At 48.8% G+C, this 20,009-nt stretch overlaps 1 protein-coding gene and 2 long non-coding RNA genes across 3 annotated transcripts; 1 reads left to right on the top strand and 2 right to left on the bottom strand.

Annotated features, from left to right (window-relative positions):
* Window positions 1–1,027: 1,027 nt before the first annotated feature.
* LOC140215399 (uncharacterized) lies at window positions 1,028–4,397 on the bottom strand. The gene is made up of 2 exons (XR_011892352.1): window positions 4,058–4,397; window positions 1,028–1,231 (listed from the first exon to the last, which is right to left on the bottom strand). It is a non-coding gene; the product is annotated as an uncharacterized lncRNA (long non-coding RNA).
* Window positions 1,228–2,968, top strand: LOC140215400 (uncharacterized). The gene is made up of 2 exons (XR_011892353.1): window positions 1,228–2,516; window positions 2,585–2,968. It is a non-coding gene; the product is annotated as an uncharacterized lncRNA (long non-coding RNA).
* A 9,228-nt stretch (window positions 4,398–13,625) lies between the features above and the next one.
* Window positions 13,626–19,669, bottom strand: LOC126516671 (uncharacterized). The gene is made up of 3 exons (XM_050166771.3): window positions 18,533–19,669; window positions 17,628–17,787; window positions 13,626–13,933 (listed from the first exon to the last, which is right to left on the bottom strand). Exons 1-3 carry the CDS (start codon window positions 18,821–18,823, stop codon window positions 13,776–13,778), a joined length of 609 nt encoding a protein of 202 aa, XP_050022728.3. The 5' UTR covers window positions 18,824–19,669; the 3' UTR covers window positions 13,626–13,775.
* Between the last annotated feature and the right edge of the window lie 340 nt (window positions 19,670–20,009).

Raw genomic sequence — 20,009 nt, 5'->3', positions numbered from 1 at the left:
TCGCAGCAGCAATTATCTGCCACGCGAGGATGGGTCCGAAACCCATTTGTCATAGAGTTAGTAGAACAACTCTAGAGGAAAAGCTGGGCCGGAAAAGTGGGAACCTCTAGGGCGCCGCCCTGTTGCTACTGGTTAATGTGGCCAGCGCAATTACTATTGAAAGGGCTGAAAACAAGTACAGGTCACCTTATGCTTCGTCATCTAAAAACGCATACCTGATGGCTTTATGAAGGTGGTGCGTTAATATTAAGTTTACAGAAAGCGATTGCTAAGTCCGTGACTTATGTAAATCACGATGTACGCATTCATGCAATAAAGGATGACGCGAATTTCGGTTTCGTATCTGTTTTTTGGATGCGTAGTATTTTCGTACAGTTTAGGATTCTATGGTTTAGGTTTGACATGCGATCGCGCGTCGACATCGGACGCTATGGCACACTCGTGCCTTATGTGCCACCGAAGCCCCGATGTGCTCTGGCATATACCTTCACATGTAAGTAAACGAATGTAACTCCTTGTTGAGAATATCACGCGAGCAGGCAGCTCTTGTGGTGCATCACAATCGTTTGAGAAGCGTCACAATAGAGCATTTCTCTACATGCGGAGCGCTGTTTTTATTTGCAGGTTTCCCTTCAGTAGGAAATTGCTGGACAGGCGGACAAGCGCACCGGAATTGTACTGGCGAAGCCACAAGCAACTCAAAGAATCTGTTTAATTGTTGCACTTTGAACAATCATGCTTCTACAAAGGCCACAGCAGAAAAACAGCCTGATGCCCAGTATTTCTGCGCCACGAAGTAATCAAGAGGCGAGTGCCTAATGCGGACGAAATCGAGTGCATCGAGACTTAGAACGACAGAAAGCTGAGCTAGTTGGTAAGGATTCATTATGCAAAACAGAGGTGAGGCGTCCAGACAGGACACAAGAGTAGAGAAGTGGGCGGCGCTCGTGTTGTTTGCTTGTAAATACTTGTGTCCTGTCTGCACGCCTCACCTCCGTTTTGCATAACGAGTGCATCAACCCACATATTAATAGCGTAGGCGTTTTATTAACTGTGCAATATTTTCAACACTTCCTTGCATGCCATTTCATGTGGCATATCTTTTCTGGTCACAAATGTGTGCAGCGAATCTATTTGCATGATCGACTCCGGGCCTGTGGGACCGTTCACTTGCACTTGATGCTGAGTCTTTTACATGTATCCATAAACTGCAGATATGCACATCAGATCCCTGCAAGCATTTTCAAAATTCAATTATTTTAGACAACAGGCACATATGCAATACTGACATAATCTCAAATACCACTAAGCAGCTGGGACACATTTTTGTTGATCATACTCGCAGGTAAAATAAGTAGATCATGTGGACAGCTCCAGCACATTTTCCTGAAATCAGTGTGTACAAGGGGTATGCAAAAATAATTTTTTATCGCGCACCGATTATTTTTTTGTATAAGCAAGAGAACCCACCATGTTAGTGTAACGTATCATGTACATCACACTAATATGTGCTTTAATTTACCAAGTGAGATGAGTTACTTTTATGGCTCATTCAGTCATATCACACTGCAAGCTGCATTCATCAATCTTCAATTGGATTTTGCAAATGTTTAATGAAACATGTTTCCCTTTTATGCAGATATGCAATGGCAAGCCCTTCCGTGTGTTCCAAATGTAAAATTTAAGCTCTAAATTAAAGAAGACAGTATCAGAAGCACAAGGTACAGAAATTATGAGAAGTGTCGAATGATTTTAAGGAAAGAGTCGTATTTGAAAATGCAAGACTCTTCAGTGGAGGTCAAGCAAGTCAATGTAGGTAGAATACTCTGCAAAATTATGCGAGTGAGGGGATGTCAAACAATGGGTCAGGAAATGCATTGTTTTTCTTCAAAACAAAAGCTGATTGCCATTACATAAGTCACTTTAGCATCATGAGACTGCTGCTTGATAAATTCAGAAATAAACCAAAAGCAAGACACGCAAAAATAAAAAACAATTTAATGATGATCTCTCCACACTGGGATAAATAAAAACAAACAGAACACATCTAATGTGGACATATCAGACGCCTTGTGAAACACTAAAGGAAAAATTCACTTTCGAGCTATGGCACTTGCCACATAGATGTGAGGGGCCTTGCACTAATAGTGATAGTTACCACTGCATTAAGAAATTGAAAGCATTCATGCAGACAAGGATGATACTTTATATTTTTGGCTACCACTTCAAATGCCTCCACTAAGTGTTACAATGCTTCATGCAGCCATACTAAGGCTCTCGCAGCAACACCTGCAGGTAAAACGCAAAAAGCAGTCAAAGTGCTGGTGTGTACTGGACACTATGTTTGAAAACTTTTAGGCAAGAGGAGTGCAAGAAGCAGACATAACAACTGCATTTATTTCCATAATTCCCCATTTGAATGGCCTTTTCTTTTTGCTTAGACAATGCCTACGCCTAGCCACAGCAGCTCCCTCATACAGACTTCGCAAGCCAACAGGCCGTGGAGGCAAATGCAGGTAAGAGGCAAGAAGCAATAGCACTGGTATCGACATTCATCTAATTTCTTTCTTTTTCTTTCATTTAGGCAGCCAGCACACCCCGAACAGCCACCTTGACTGCGGGTGTGTCACCCTAGTCACCAAGGAAACATTTGAGGGAAAGCGACAGGCAATGTGAACAGCCACTTCTCCATGTAAACGATACTCTTTCTCTCGGATGACTCCTACGCCTCGCCACGCCAGCACACTTGTGCACAAAGATGCCACGGAGGCACGTGCAGGTCAGAGGAAAGAAGCAGTGGCACTGGTGTCGACATTCACCCAATTTCTTTTTCTTACACCGAGGCAGCCAGCACACCTCGAACAGCCACCTTGACTGCGGGTGTGTCAGTAGATTCCTGTTGTACATATGCTCATAATAAACTTCAGTAAATTTGAACTTGATAATAAACTTGAAGGCAAATGGGACATTGATGCGTTGTTTTTTTGAACATTTATTGTACACATACAATATATGTTATACTTTGCAGTGCTACAGAGCGTATTTTGAAGCTTCCCCCTATATTTTGCACCTTTAATTACGTGTGTGTTGTGTGGCCCTCAATGCAGTTCATGTTGTAGCAGCTGCTTTGTCTGTGTATCGCACATTGGCTTAAGCTCGGGATATCCACATACTTCTCTCACACATACAAAATAAAGTTCTATGTAGTCCTCAGTGTTGCAACAAAAATGAAAGTAAGCAATCCGATTGTGGAGTTGTGTTTATTACAGTGATTCCTATGACAGTTACTGACAAGTTGACAACTTGAACTGGTCAATCCGTCCATAGCCTCCTCTATTTTTCAAAAATAAAGGAGGCTATGATCCGTCATGGCAAGTAATTGTATGTAAACATAAAAAGAAAGGGGGATATGTGTGTGTGTTTGTAGTGGGGGGTATAGGATTAGGGCGGTACGAAAAAATGTACCAACACCGCCCTCTAGACCCATTCCGCTAAGGTACCGCAGCAAAGCGTATTATGCATAAAGTTCATACAACCAACTCTGATACTACTACACACGCCAGGCGACGCGAGCTACATTTGCCATGACGCATTCGCGACTGCACCGGATGCCCTCCATATTATTCTCATTAATCGTGCTAACTGCACCGAGGCAAAAGAAAGATCATGGGCGCAGGTGCCTTTAAAGTATCTCGACCTTGCTGGGCACTGCTGCGCGTGCCAGGGGAGCTGTCCGTGCGAACACTCCCTGGCACACACCTGCCTCGGCGGCCCCAACCTACGTACCGTTCTGCTTAGAGCTTTGATCCCCCCACTGTCCCTTGGGCGCCCTGGAGTTCCTGCGCCGCCTGCTTTATTATAATCTCAGGTGCTCTCCTGAGACTTCCGTTTGTCGGTTACATGCGCCCTACAGCTGGATCAGTACTTATAATAATAAATAAACCCGATCTATCGTCGCGACGATTGATCGCGAAAGCGGCTTTTGCAACATACCGCGTCCGTGCGAAGAGAATTACGGAACGCCAACGAGGAATCCCCACAGCTTCAAGCTCGTAACCTCGTCGAGTGACACTCCTGCAACAGGCGTGACCGCTGAAAACCGCATACCGCCGGAAACTTCAACAGGATCATCCCTCGGTTGCATAACTGCCACCTGTACGGCCAACATGGACCACACCCACACCGTCCCGCAACATAGAATAAAGAACCAACTTATAAAGCCCAAACACACGGCTGCAAGCACACATCACGACACTACAAGCGAGACGCCATGCTGCTACGCTGCTACGGTTGCCGGATTAAAACTGACTACTGCCACCAAGTCTAGCAAGCGTCTCAGGAGCTGGCAACCTCGGCGCGTAGCAACATGGCGGCGCTCTTGCGGTTCCCGATTTCAATGCATGGGCCCTATGGGTAGCTTGTCCTCTAGAGTCAGTATAGTAACTCTATGCCATTTATTTCGCGATGCTTCGTTTCTGCAAACCCGAGCGAGCCAATCACAGGCTTCGAAGCCGTCACGTGGGGGGTGAGGTCGGTGCTCTTGCTGGTGAGCCCAGCAGCCGGGGAGGAACAACGACTGAAACGCGCGGGAATTCTTGCGGGCTCCCGAGGCATCTCGAGAGAGGGCGAGAACTCGCGCCTGCCCGCCGCACTCCATGACCGCGAACGCGCTGTGGTGTGGCCTTAGAAACGCGGCGCCCGCTTATTTCCTTAAGTGAGGACGTACCTTAATGCCGCCTATTCCCGACTTTCGCACCTTTCGCCTCTACACGCAGTATTTCTAAAAGGTCTAAACATCGAAATCCCGCATGCTTGTAATTCTTTCAAGTGATGCCGTCCGGTGGAGCTTCGTAGGAAAACTACTGCTGCTTACCTGGTGCTACATCGTTGGATGAACGCATAAAAACCCGGACCGAACATTCATATAGAGCACACGAAATATTTGCTCATTTACAAGTTGCCTTGCGTCTGCGTTATGAAATTGCAGGTGGTGCGGAATCGATGGAGGCTTGCAAAGATCGTTCGCAGTCATTTGTACTAAATGAAATGCGCGGTTGAGGAGCAGAAGCAAAAAAAAATAAATAAATAAAAATGCCGGGCCGATTAGCTCAGCCCGTGACACGCGTGCAAGGTAGCGTTGCGCGCCCAAAACCACAGCGAGAAAGATAATCCCATTAGCTTGGTGCGCCACAGCCAATTTGGCCGCTGGGGTCTGTGGGAATGTCCGCTTTTGTTGAATGTCTTTCTCTATGGTCCTTCGCAGAGCGATAACATTTCTTATACGGTGAAACGTGGTCATCCAATAAACACGTGTGAATGACCCCCTCTTAAAAGCATCGTCTCGATGCTACCAACAAACACGAAAGCGAAAACAAAACCACGCCCGATAAAAAGAAACAATAGTAAAATAACAGAGAAACTAAGTCCCTAAGTTTCTCAGCGGCCATAGAAAGGCTTCGGATGCACCACGTGGAAGACTTCAGGTCGTGCGCGGCGCTGCTGTGATTGCGAATTACCGCCTAGCACTCCAGTACTAATGCGTCGAATGATTTTGTAGGGTGCCAAATAGCGGCGTCACAGTCTGTCGCTAAGCCCTCGACGGCGTATTGGAGTCCAGACCCAAACACGGTCACTGGGCTGGTACTCGACGTAGCGTCGTCGAAGATTGTAGTGTCGGCAGTCGGTCCTCTGCTGGTTCTTGATGCGCAGGCTGGCGAGCTGTCGAGCTTCTTCGGCGCGCTGGAGACAGGCGGCGACGTCGGCATTCTCTTCGTAGGTGACGTGTGGCAGCATGGCGTCGAGATTCATCATAGGGTTGCTGCCGTAAACCAACTTGAACGGCGTGATCTGCGTTGTTTCTTGCACCACCATGTTGTAAGCGAAAGTCATGTACGGAAGGACGGCACCCACGTCTTGTGCTCGACGTCGACGTACACTGCCAGCACCTCGGCGAAGGTCTTGTTTAGCCTCTCCGTAAGACCATTCGTCTGCGAGTGGTAAGCAGTTGTCTTCCTGCGGATTATCTGGCTGTCTTGGAGAATGGCTTGCCTGAGCTCTACTGTAAGAGCCGTTCCTCGGTCGGTGATGAGCACTTCCGGGGCACTATTTCGTAGCAATATGTTCTCGATGAAAAAATTTGCTACTTCCGCTGCACTACCTTTGGGTAGGGCTTTTCTTGCGACGTAGCGTGTAAGGTAGTCGGTGGCCGCGACGATCCACTTGTTTCCAGATGTTCATGTCGAAAAGAGTCCCAATAAATCCGTCCCGATCAGCTGAAACGGTCGTCAAGGAGGCTCGATCGGTTGTAGTAAACCCGCTGGCCTTGTCCGTGGTGTCTTGCGTCGCTAGCAGTCACTGCATATCTTGACGTAGCGGACGACGTCAGCGGTCAGGTGCGGCCAGAAGTACTTCTTTTGTATTCTTACAAGCGTTACGCTAAAACACAAGGCGCCCGGCTGCCTGATCATTGTGCAGGGTGTGGAAGGCTTCTGACCTCGTACAACGAGAAGGTAGTTTGCGTGGACTGGGGAGAAGTTCTTTTTTACGAGGACGTCGTTCCGCAAGCAAAACAGAGACAGTCCACGCCAAACTGCCATAGGGAGAACGTCGGTCTTGTCTTCCAAGTACTCCACAAGGCTACTTACGTCGGTGTGTATCTCCATCTCGGCGTCTACATCGAACTTTAAAGCACCGGCGTCGACCGCAGACATCGTATCAGCTTCGCAAATGCGGCATCTTGCCATGTTTCCCATTTAAAAACGACGTCGGCTTTTGTAAGATCAGTTAACGGTCCCACAATGCTTCAGAGGTCTCTTACAAAGCGACTGCAATAGGTACACATGCCAAGACATCTGCTCTCTGTCTTTTTGTCGACGGGCCGCGGAAACTTAGCCACAGCGGCTGTATTCTGCGGGTCAGGATGGACTCCTGACTTACTGATGACGTGGCCTAGGAACAGAAGCTCTTCGTAAGCGAAGCGGCACTTTTCCGGCTTCAGAGTGAGCTCTGATGACTTGATGGCCTCTAGTACTGTTGTAAGCCGCCTAAGGGGATCGCCGAAATTTCCCGCGAAGACGATAACGTCATCTAAGTAAACAAGACAGGTCTGCTACTTCAATTCTGCTAATGCCACGTCCATCACACGCTGGAACGTTGCAGGCACTGAGCACAGTCCGAGTGGCACAGTCTTGAACTCGAAGAGGCTGTCTGGCTTGATAAACTTGGTTTTCTCTCGATCCCTTTCGTCGACTTCAATTTGGCAGTAACCAGTCTTGAGATCTATCAACGAAAATTGCTTAGTATTGCAGAGTCGGTGTAATGCGTCGTCTATCCGTGGGAGTGAGTACACGTCCTTCTTCGTGATCTTGTTGGAGCGGCGATAATCGACGCAGAAGTGCAGAATTCAATCTTTCTTCACTAAGACCACAGAAGAGGCCCACGCGTTTTTCGAAGGCTGGATGATGTCGCGCAGCATTTCGTCGACTTGCTGCCTTATAGCTTTTGATTGTCGCGTCAACAGTCGGAATGGCTCTGGAAGAGTGGTCGAGTGGATTCTTTGGTTATTATGGGATGCTTCGCCACTGATCTTTGCCGAATCCTCTATGAGGTCGAAAAGCAGCTTTTGTATCGTTGGAGAAGACTTTCGAGCTGTTGTTGCTTACTCAAGGGGAGGCTTGGAATTATGTCGAATATTGGTTTGGAAGCTGTGGTCATCGAGGTAGTTGCGGCAAAATCCGAATGTACAAACGTATTGGTCGTCTCCACAATTTCCTTGAGGTATGCGATCATCGCGTCCTTGTTGATCTGCTTGAACTCTTGGCTGACATTTGTCAGCATGACTTTCGTTTGTCCTCCTTGCGGGCGAGCGATCCTTTTCACGATGCAAATTTCACAGTCTAGTAGTAGACGTTGGTCACCCTCGATGACGCGTTCTAGGTCTGCAGGTGTTTCAGTGGCGAAGGGAATCACAACGCTAAAACGAGGCGGGATGCTGACCTGAACTTTGAGCACACTCAAGGCATGGTGACTACGAGAACTCTGCGGCGGTATCGTTTGGTTTTTGGATAGAGCTATCGACTTCGACTTCAGATAGATGATTCCGCCGTGTTGGATTAGGAAGTCATTATCGAGAATGGCGTCTCGTAGACATTGTTGGAGGATAACGAATGTGGTAGGGTAGGTCCGGTCATGAAGGGGTATTTCCAGTCGGCGTTATTAGGTGTCCTGCAGCGGTCCCAATTTGAGGGCCTTCCCATGCAGCCTTAACTTTCTTCAACTGGCTGGCGACGGGTTCACTAATGACCGACTAGTCGGCTCCTTTGTCCACTACAGCGGTGACGAAGCAGTGAAGTTCCGTGGTTCTTTGGCATGCGTTGTAGTTTAGTCGTGGCGTCGGATCAAGCTGCGTCGTGTTGACCTGTGGCTGAAACCTTGAGTCGTCAGCTCTTCTTTTCTCGGCGTGTTCTTTGCTTCCAGGCTTCGTCGGGATGGCGGCGCGTTGTGGATATGTCGTCGAGATAGTCTTGTCAGCGTGTTCGTTGGTGGCGAAGGATCTTCGTCAGTTCGACGAGCAGCAACTGGACCTCCATCGATTGCTGCGTTTAGTTTTCCGGATATGGCCTTACGGACCGGCTCCGGGCTGGACCAGCGTATGGTCGGTGCTGTGGCGACAAGTAGAGGCCTGGTGACGGCGAATATCGCGGTCATTGAAGACTCCACTCAGTGGCTACTATGTAATCGGCGATCTAAGAGGGTGGTGGTGGTGGTAAACTTTATTGAAAAGGGGAAGGGGAAAGGGGGAAGTGGCTGAGGGATCGGGCTCAAGTAAGGCCCTGGGCCTGCTTGGCCTTCTCAGGTGGTCGTTCACCTTGCATCGGAGGCGGTGCGTTGATGGCAAACCCTCGTAGGCCCATCTTGCGGTATGGGCATCGGTGGTACACGTGGCCCGCTTTTCCCCAGCGAGTGCAGAGCGGGCGGTGGTCAGGGGTGCGCCAAACGTCAGCCTTCCTTGGAATACTGCGCGTGGCGACTGGTTGGCGTCCTGGCGGCGGCGGCGGTGGACGGCGGAACTGCGGCGTTTAGGGGCCGCATGGCGGGGGCGCGGAGGGCGAACGTGACGGCGGGCTACGGCAGCGTAGTTTATTGCTTGAGGCGGGGTTTGTGGTGATTCTGACTTCGGGAATTCCCAACTACCGCTGGATTTCTTCTCGCACGGCGTCAACGATGGAAGCAACAAGAGGCTGGGAAGTTGGAAACATCCTGTGTAGCGCACAATCGTTGGATAGGCTCGCGCGTGTTATTGGTGCCAAGTTCTTGGGCCTCGTACTTCTGCGTGACTACTTGGCGATCATATTGTCTCGTGCGCATTTCCAGCGTCTTCGCGATGGCTATGGCTTCAGGTGAAATTTCCGCGACGGTCTTCGGTGTGTTGCAAATTATTCCGGTTAATAGGTCTTGTTTGACAGCCGTCATCAGGAAACGGACTTTCTTTTCTTCTGAGATGTCAAGGTCAGCAAGGCAAAACAGGCGGATCATCTCTTCGGTGAAGATGGCGAATGTTTCGTTAGGTAGCTGCGTTCGACGTTCTAGAACGACTTCAGCTCTTGCTTTCCGTACGACGCTCGTAAAGGACTGCAGAAAGCTGCTGCGCAACAGATCCCATGACGTCAAGGCTGACTATCGATTTTCAAACCATGTCCGAGCGGGATCCTCCAACGAGAAATAAACATGGCTCAGCTTGTCCTCGCTGTTCCGAATGTTGAATGTCGTGATTCTTTTGTAGGTCTCACGCCAGGTTTCTGCGTCTTTTGTCAATGATCCACGGAAGGTCTGTGGTTCCGAGGCGGTCGCAGCACGAAGGGGTACGCTGGGGCTGCCACTGGGGTTGTCGAGGTGACCCCGATCTTGTTGGTCACCTCGGTTAGAAGTCCGTACCCCGGGGGGGCAGGTTTTTTAGCCTCCTGCTTGCACAATGGTCCGGGGCCAAGTTGGTGCGGTCTTCAGGTTGCGGGCCTTGATTGCGGCTTTGCGGAGGCGTCCGGTACATGAACGCGCAAGCACCTCCATCAGATGTCACGTAGTAGCGACGGTAAAGAACACAGTAGCAATACTGCGAATGACGAAACTTTTATTGAGTGAACCTGCGCCCACAAAAAATAGGCTACACTTAACGCACAATGGTAGCGGCGAACGCATTCCGCGATCGTCTTAATCTGATCTTCGGGGCAAGCGCGTCGGCTTTTATACACCAGTCATAGGAGGTTTCAGAATAATCACTGGTGCCCGCGTCTTCCAGAAATTTCTTCACAATTCGCGTCACATATACAAGTAATCAGATTACATAACGTTCAGTGAAAACAGACAACGGATAGAATCATTCAAAAGATTCGAGAAACATCCGATACATGTAGGTGCGTCCTGCGCTGAGCGATAAGATTTATTAACAGCGAAACGCGGTCACCCAATAAAGACAAACACGTGTCACTATCGAACTATGACCTCTCCATCTTGCATTGCCTAATAGGCATATACCTGAACGTGTCGCTGTATAGAACGTACACAGCCGCAGTAATACAGCGCAGCAGGAGATTATAAAGATTTGCAATGCATGCACGCTCATAGCGTGAAATATTTGAGTTGTGCTGACAGAAAGCAATATATTGTAGTGACACCTTTTCGAATGCTATTTGTTTTCCTGCTGCGCCAGTGGCAAGAGCGACGTTCAGCCCGTGTTATCGGTAGGGTTATTCGGCTCAGAACGGTAGCTGTGAAGAGTGGCATAGAATCGAGCAGAAGGCATCGGCACAACATTGCGGCACTGGTATAGGATATCCATGTCGAACTCATTCAACCCTTCTTTTTTAATACCTTCGCTCACGATATTTCCCATTCTTTGAATGACACCCCCCCCCCCTCCCCCACTCCCGTACGAGTATCCCTATTAGTAAAAAAACGTTCTTACGCCAGAAATGCTTGTAAGAGCAAATTACAGCCAATCCTCGTGCTGGACATGTTATTGAAGACGGTCGGCCAAGGGCAAAGGTGACTGACTGGCTGAAAGCTTTGTGAATGCGGTTCCCAGTTTCGGTTGCATGTTACCGAGGAGGTTGGTGCGCTATGACGTCATGATACGCTTTACCTACTCCTTTTCTGCAATCGCTGTAGCTGTGAAATGTGAACGCAGCCAATGCAAACACGCGCGCCACATGCAGTCTTGCTTATTCTCAAGCAACGTCACCTATAGACGAATACAGCTTTAGAATAAGGGAAGGCCCCGCTAAGACGACCGAAGCGTGACAGCCGATTGCCTGCGCGATATAAATTGTCCCACTCAAAAAACCGTGCTTTAAACACGTAATTCTCGGCATAAATAAAGACGTTTGTATTTTGATGACTGGTTTGGTAGAGCTTTCGTGATTGGAATGCTACAGAACATGGCGAATCGCGAGAGAAAGATAACCCCGTGCCTTCTACAATGCTGCGCGTCGTCTGCTTTTTAGCTTCATTGCAAGGGACAAGAGAAGAAACAGCAGATCTGTATGGCTTTTGCGCTGGTTTACATGTACACGGCACATTTACTATTCGTTTTCCGAGCTTAAAATGAATCAGATGCTATTTAACAAGTACTGAAATAAGTGCGCTTATCGAAACCATTACAAACCTGGGGCGAGAAGACGATTGAGGCAGGAAAGATACAAAAATGCTTCCTTCAACGTTTTAAATAAATAATCTTGGTTTTAAATATAAGATTTATATATATTTTCGGTTTTGTACTTTGACAAGAATGTGAGAGGTCTTTTTTTTGTTCCTTTTCAGTTTTTTTTTTTTTCAAGCCTGCCGTCTCGCCAGCTTGCGTAGCGTAGCGTCAGCGATGCTCGCTGCAATCTTTCGTCGCCGGAGCATGGCTCAGAATAAAAGCACGCGGCACAAGCTCGCAGTGATATTTCCGGCATGATAGACCACCACAAACAGTTTGGGAATTCATTCTGACGATGGGTAGACGCACGCGACTGACCCGATTCGGCCCAGTTCGAAGCGCGGGCGGCCATCTTCTCCACCGGCAGGGTCACCGGCTGTCCGGCGCATGACGTCGGTCAAGAGTGCGCGCCCATTGGCAGAGGCTCCTGTGCGTCCGCCTTGGAGGAGTAGACGCCCCCCTTTTGTAAAGTTGTACCCGACTATAGTATTATTGCAGGACGAAGTCTGCAAATTTCGTTTTTCATCACGATGTCGCCCTAATGTCGATGATGGCTGGTCCGTGACTTCGGGACCAACTTTAGTAAAGAATGAAAATTATTCCTATAAGCGTTTTTCCAACCTTCATGCTATGTCATCCATTTGGGCGTGATATGCCTGTTGTATAGAGTCCCTGTTGTATCAAAAACATGTGCGAGCACTCTTCGTTTCTGTGGCAAACGCATCTAACGGAAAGAGACCTGATGACGCCGTAGAAATTGAAGTCTCCACCCTAAAGGGCGCTTGTAACAAAATTGTGGGACCGGATAAAAAAAAAGTCTAGTTTAAGGTAGCGTTGGTATTGAGGAACCTACGTTCGAAACTTCACGTTTTAAATACGAACGAAAGGGTCACAAAATTCTCGCAAAATATAGCTGTTCTTGGAACTGAAAGAAAAGGCGCCGCCATTACCGCTCGCCAGAAGACGACCCAGAACGCGCGGCTCTTGGACGTGACCTTCGGGATAAGGCGGCGCCTTCGGCTGGTGTAGTAACGTCTGCTGCCGGGCTAGTCGGTACATGGCTCTAAGAAATGGTTTTAGGCTCAAAAAATAAGATGCGGACAACAGAATAAAAGGCACGGACATGCGTACAACGCACAATCTTTGACACGCGCTTGGCATGTCCAAAGATAGTCTCACGCAACCGAACAGGTTCGCCACTTCCCCGGGAAGAAAGCCGTTATTCAGGCAGTACGAAATACTCCTTGCTCTGCATGACGCAGCAGCGATGACGGTTACAATAGTCTGCCTGTCTGTGTCTTTTATTCTGTTGCCCGCGTCTTATTTTTTGAGCCTAAATCCATTTCTAAAAGCCCTCGGCTGGCTGCCCGCGGCACGCCAAGAAATTTCGTAGGCGGCGTGCTTGGAAATCAGTTTATAGAATCTACCGCCAGAGCCATCCATCCTCTAAGTGCGATTCAAAGGCTGCTAACAACTAGAAAAAAACTATAGAATTACCAGCCCTGCGGCTTCGCCAAGGTTGCTTCAGCGGTATATACAACGTCTTTGTAATAGATCTAGTCAGAAAATGATATTTCGTTGCACCTAACCTTTATTCAGATTTTTCGAGAGCGCACCGAACGCCTAGCTCACACTCTTGACATTTCGTTGCCGCTCCTAGAGACTAGGGCAATGCATCTTGCCCCATTCTGGTACATTTTCCTCAAGAACAAGGGACTGGAAGATTGCTTTCATTTTAAACCATGCTTCTGAACACGTTCGTGGGACACACACACAAAAAAGTGAAGCGTTCAGCCAGCGTATTGTCATGATATCGCGCTCTGCTGTATCCGCAGCTATACGGCAGCTGACCGCATCAAGGAAGGGCGGATGTGCACGTGAAAAGCCCCTTTGAACATTGACACAAGAAGAGTCGGCACACTTACGAAGCGGCACTTTTATTTTGGATGCTTGGAAAATAGAGAGGCGTACGATTTCTATAGTAAGAGGGTAGTTTTGAAGAGGAAGACAGATCCGCTCAATTAGGAATTTCCACGCGAAAATTATGAAAAAAGTACAAGCATTTCTTTCCTCTTGTTTTTCAGTTGGTAGACTTGTAGGCGTGAATGGCGAGCATTATCTGTGTTTCGTAAGAGTTGGTCCTGTGCTTGCGGAGAAAATCGACTGTGAACTGCTTCAGTTCAGCTTTCTCGCCTTCCTCTAACAGGGGATAGACCGGACTCAGCATGGTGAAGAAATCTGAAAAGCCAAAACACCATACAATCAAAAGGGAAATTTCCGTATGTGAAACACCAAACTTTCCACTAGGCTATGGTGCTAGGCTAATTAAAATTCTGCATTTTAGCGAAATGCAAGCAAGGTCCGAGGGCCTGAGTTACACTCAGGCAAACCGTGCGCGCTGGCGCTATTCTGCAGTGGTGCGAGCTATATACAATGTGCCACCTGATTGCTCCGGTGTGCAGTTCGTCACATGCGACATCCTTCACAGCTGTGCATTGCGAATAGGCCAGAAGCGTCGGCTGAGCGCCTAAAGGGCATTGCGCAATTTGTGGCGTTTTGCCGCACTGCACCTGTTGCAGTTATCTACGACAGCATTCGGGTGATCACGCAATTCAGTTTTGCTCACAGTGGTGCGCGCACTGCAAATATCATAATATGAAACTCCCGCAACAGCAACAAAACAACAAAAGCTGTGTTTCCACGAACTCGGCAACTGCAGGTTGAGTCAGTTCGCTTGCCTGGTTTATGTAATACTCGCCAGTCGGCAGGGTGCGCATGCGCACGGGAAATCAGTTCTGCGGAATAGGGTCAGGTGGAGACAAAGGTTCGTGAAATCAATGAATGAATTTTGGGATTTTACGAGCCAAAACGACGATTCGATTATAAGGCACGCCGTAGTGGGAGACTCCAGATTAATTTCGACCATCAGGGTATGTTTAACAGGAGACGGGTGTTTTTGCATTTCTTTTGTATTTTGTGAAAGGGAAAAAAATTGACATGCACCCGACTGTAGCACGAAGCTAGAAAGAAAACCCATACGTGTTTCTCGGACAGGAAAGCTTTGCAGTTAAGGAAAAATTCGTTGCTCACGTGCTCACTTGTCTATCTGTCTGTCTGTGCGTCAGTCCGCCGGCTTGTCTGTCTCGGAGTTGATTTGCGAAAGAAACGCACTGTACGTATTTCACTTTGTGTCGCCACCTCACATCGCACCGAAGATTCGGAAGCTAAAGGCATTTGAAAAAAAAAAAAACCCTGTAAACTTGTCTGTCAGCTCCAGTGAAGCAGTTCTCCTCTGTAGAGACCAGCAACCGGCTCAGACTACACAGCCTTTGTTGTGGTAAAATCTGATGCGGCTTCCCACGGAAAGTTTCCTCGGGCCTCGTGCACCTCGCTCACCACCACCTCATGCGACTGCGTATCAGATCTGTTGCGCCTGCGATTCTGAACTTGGAACCACTCGCGATTGTCCCACATGCAACTTTAAACTTTCTCGAGAACGTTATTTCAAAGACACACTTTATTCCTACCAAATTTTAGTTTCGTGATAATACACGTTCTGCAAGCGCACCATGTCCGAAAACCCGTACAGCTGAAAAGCTCTATGAACAAACGTAACTTTGCGCGATTCTTTTATTTAACCCTCCCCCCTCCCCCACAAAGAACTTTGGCCTCGCGTCACCATTGACTTTTTCCGCATTGTGCCGGCTACACATTGGCTCGAATAGTTCTGTGAACACGATTTGCGCTGAGATTTTGTGCGGACATTCTACACCGCTTCTAGTTGCACTAACAGCTTCCCTATATAGTTCGATGAGAAAGAAGGTAAGCAGAAATACAGAAAACAATAGAAACGCCCGCCAAACGAATTGCGATACGCCCATGACAATGCGATGGCGGAAGAATGGGCAGATGTACTTATATCAAGTTGAAATTGCGCTAATATAAAAAAAGCTCTAAAAGAAAGGCAATTTCGTCCGAGTGAAATGAACGCAATTTTCCAGACAGTCTGAGCAGTGTATTTGCAATTCCCAGATAGCTTGTCCTTATGAGGGCTAGCTTCCCCTTTATCTGCATTAAAACAAGGATGCACTAATGCGAAAAGTACCGCGAGGATCGCTGCGATGACCGCGTGACGACGACGGCCTGACGACAGCGTGATTGCGACTGCGCGACGACCACGGCATCATGAGAAAGGCCTGATGAGGAGGGCGTGAGGACGGCCGCCTGACGACGATGGCATGGCGACGGCTATAGATGACGACGGTGGCGCACGCATTGGTTGACGACGGAGAGCGGACCAATCCGGGTGGCGTTTTTACAATTGCTAAAAGGTACAGCGGGGCGCGGTGCTTTTGACGGCGCTCGACGTTTCTGCGCAGGCGCGACTACGAGCGGGCGCGGGAGAGAAAATCTGGGGACCTTTGCTCCTTGAATATGTGACTCTGCCTAGGCACTACGGTGGAGAACTTTCTTTGCGCGTGTAGCGTGCGTTTGTCCCTAGGCGTGCCGTCATGGCAGAGGGGGGTCGAGTTTACGCTGCCCGCGCGGTGAGGCAGTAGGCACGGACGCCCCATTTGGTGATCACTGTCTCTGAAGGGGCAAGGTTCTGACTGGTGTTGTATAAGACGCGGGTCGCTTTGTTAGTCGTGACGATTGCATTTTTTACAAGCACTGCTCCAAGAGGGTACATGTAACCGGCAAACCGAGGCCTCTGGAGAGCACCCGAGGTTATATTAAAGCAGGGGGCGCAGGATCTCCGGGGCACCCAAGCGGTAGCGGGGGGATCAAAGCTGGAAGCAAGGCGGCCCGTGGGTTGGGGCCGCAGAGGCCGAAGCGTGCCAGGGGGTGTTCGCATAAAAAATTGGCTGTTCGCGATAGCGCACAGCTGATCTGATACTCTCGTGGCAGGCGCAGGCCTCTGCGAGCCCCCAACCCACGGACCAGTCCGGCTTCTAGCTTTGATGTCCCCGTTGCCGCTTCGGTATGCTGGAGGCGCCGCCAATAATGCGAAATAGTGACACGTTCTTTTAATTAGCAAACAACACGATTCAATAAATATAATTGCGTCGAGCCGCCAACTTGCGATGCTAGGTTCAGAACTACCGCGCCCTGCGACTTCTGCCGGTGCGCCTAGGGACAAGCGCATAGAACACGCGCTAAGAAACTCCTCCATAGTGTCGTATACTCAAAGAAGTCCCCACATTTCCTCACTCGCACCCGCTCTTACTCGCGCATGCGCGCAAACGTCCGTCGTCTCCGCAAGTGCCACGCCCCGCTGTACCTACTAGCCATTGGAAATACGCATCCGGATGTGCCTATGATCCTAAATAATTTCCACTCTCTCTCCCTCTCTCTCCTTTTTTCTCACTATCGGCGCGCCGGTTGGCGGGAGAAAGAGCCACTCAATAGTCTGATAAAGCTGAAGCCCGGTAAGGTTATGTAGAATGCAACCGCACGTCCGGCTGACCACTCTGCAACAGGGAGAGGGAATGAGGGAATAAAAGGGGAAGGCAAAAAGAGGCAGTTCACTCGCACAGTAATAGAGGCACGGTGTGTATAACTGTTTTCTCAGATGCGCTGGTTTGAAATTCATTATTAGAGCACGCGTAGCTGCCCCGATTGATCATGCATACCTGATTGATAACTGCAGCTGCGATACCCCTAAACATTTCCCGATGTGACGATAAACTGCTGTGGCGCCTACCACTGGGTGTAACCTTTACAAATTGACAATTCTTTGAAATGGCTGACTCCCCTATGTGCGACCTCTGTCGATGTGAGGAGACAATCAAGCACCTCCTCTGCCACAACCCACTTTGACGCCCAACGACATTCTCTTTGGAGAGCGCTCAGCCGACTGGACGGTCGGCCCTTTAGACAGGCACAGTTCCTGAGCGGGTGATGGTCATAAGTGGGCGCCTGTTCCACGTACCTGGAGATTTTTTCGGGCTGAGGTTCATGATGGCCTTGGTTCGAATCACTTCGCAAGCAAGCGGAGTGAGGTTTGTCGCGCTCACAATGCTGGCCAGGTGCGAGCGCAGAGACATAACATCTTTCATTCCAGTGGTCTCTGGGATGTACGCTTTTAAAATCTGTTGGAAAAAATAGGATTGTGCATAACCTTTAAAGTTTATGCAGGTGCAAGTTTATTTTGTGATATATGCGTTCTGGCAAACGAACCCTGCAGTGCCGCAGTGCCAAAATTGCAACGGTTATGTCCTCAATGCATGTCAGGAGCGCTTATGAGGCTACGGATAAGAGAGGTCGTTCACACGACAGATGAAAGCATAAAACAGTACTTTCTTAATGGTCCTGGAGAAGCCACTGAGAATTCTTGTTATAATAATGCTTCATGAATACAGCCCCCGGGTGCGGCTATCATATATCGCCGAAAGCGGCCTGGATTTACATATGCCCTGTGGCAAAATTCGAAAGCAATGAATCAATGTATTGATCAATCGTTATTTAACGTCCTCAGTAACCATCCAAATGTTTGAATACTGACGGATTGGTACACTAACAAGAATTGTGCGGACAACAACTGCAAAGTAAATAAGAACGAACGAAATGACAAACACAACGGTACATGTTTGGTAATAATAATAATAAAAATAATAATAATAATAATAATAATAATAATTTCAAGTAAAGCTTGAATCCCTTGCTTTCCTGCCTCGTAATATTGCGATGCCGGTTGCCGAAAGAATGAATACGGGAGTCACTAAAAAAGTAACACTCAAAAGTTGCTTTTTCCCCGCCTGCAGGGGTTTGACGAGACCTAAAAACTCATCTCCGGGCCGTCCCTCCTCTCCGCAATGCGACTTCTCGAGTACTGACCTCTGAGTACTTCGACCAGCGCGGGTCAGTCATCATGGCCTTGAAAATGTCGAACAGCACTATGGTGTCCGAGAACACGAGCAAGCACTCCCCGCCAGGGGCCATTAGCGTCTCGATGTTCCGCATGGCGCGACGCTGGTCGGCCGTCCAGTGTATCGTCAGGAACGAGTAGACCCTTTGGAAACGTCCCTGCTCGCGTACAAATCGAGCGACGTCTTCTTCTGCCGCCAGGTCCAGGGTTAGATACTCGATCCGTGGGTGAGCTCTGTGCTCTCGCGCGAAGTCCAACATGGCCTCGGAGTTGTCGACCGCCACGAGCCTCTGGCACCGCGACGGCAGACGGGGCAGCAGCTGTTTAAGCGTGAAACTGCGTGAAGGCACATTTTGTTAACCAGGCGTAAAGGGCCACTCAACGCTACACAGGAGTATGCGCGACGCTGCCTTCTGTCACATCTCATGTGTCACCATGAGGCAATTCGCACCTTTGAAATTTGTTAAAGCCTGATCCTTCCCGCTTAGTGAACTCTCGGGAAAAGCGTATACATGGTACGGACAGTTTTAATTACGAGCTGGGTCACCACTAGATTTGACTTTAGGTAGGATAAATACTTATTTTACGATCAGAACGCCTATTGCTCCGTCAAAAAAAAAAAAAAAAACAGAAGAGTGTCGTGCCATATCGTGTACAACAATAAAAATGTCGCAGTTCAGCATTACACTCTAAAAACTAGGGAGGGTATCGCAGGAGTGAAGCGGCCGATTTACGCTTCAAAGCGTTGTTTTACTCTCGCAAAATGTCGAGTGCAGCGAAATGCATTGTTCACTCCGTCCCCAAGGAGAGAGTGAAATGTGCTTTTCACTCTGTCCTCCTGAGAGAGAGTAGAATGCCCGTTCTACTCTTGCAGCAATAGAGAACAAAACGTAGCGTAATATTCTGCTTCAACTGTGGGAAGCTGGCCCCGCACATGGCAATGTATCACTCACGCACGCTTAGCAAAGAGCACACCGTTCTGCTTCTAAGAGAACAGGCAGCCACAGTTCAAAGGAACGCGAAGCGAGCGCTCTACTTTTTCATTCGGAGTTGCTCAACCGCGCGCGCGCTCAACCTCGCGGAACAGCACAGCACCGGAGAAAGGTGATCCGTCCAGCGAGCAGCAACGGCGGCCATCCAAGGGAGATCGTGTGTCAGCCATCTCGCGTCGCCGCGAAAACACAACAGTCGTTCGTCATTCGTTGGATATGACAACAAATCCTCCACGGTAAGTTAATTCTGACTTATGTGCACATTCTGCGTATATGACATGCTATCGCCAGGAAGTCGTCGCGGCGCTTAGCCGACGCGATTGACAAGGGACTAGGCAAGCGCGCCGTGTCTCGATGTCAATCGAAAAAGCCAGTCGTCGCGATAACTGCATGTGATTATATCACTTGCCACTATCCGTAAGAGCTTTGAAAATCGCAAACACTGCCAGAACCA

Source organism: Dermacentor andersoni, chromosome 1 (genome assembly GCF_023375885.2).
Source record: "Dermacentor andersoni chromosome 1, qqDerAnde1_hic_scaffold, whole genome shotgun sequence".
NCBI lineage: Eukaryota > Metazoa > Arthropoda > Arachnida > Ixodida > Ixodidae > Dermacentor > Dermacentor andersoni.
This window is presented reverse-complemented; position numbering and strand designations above follow the sequence as displayed.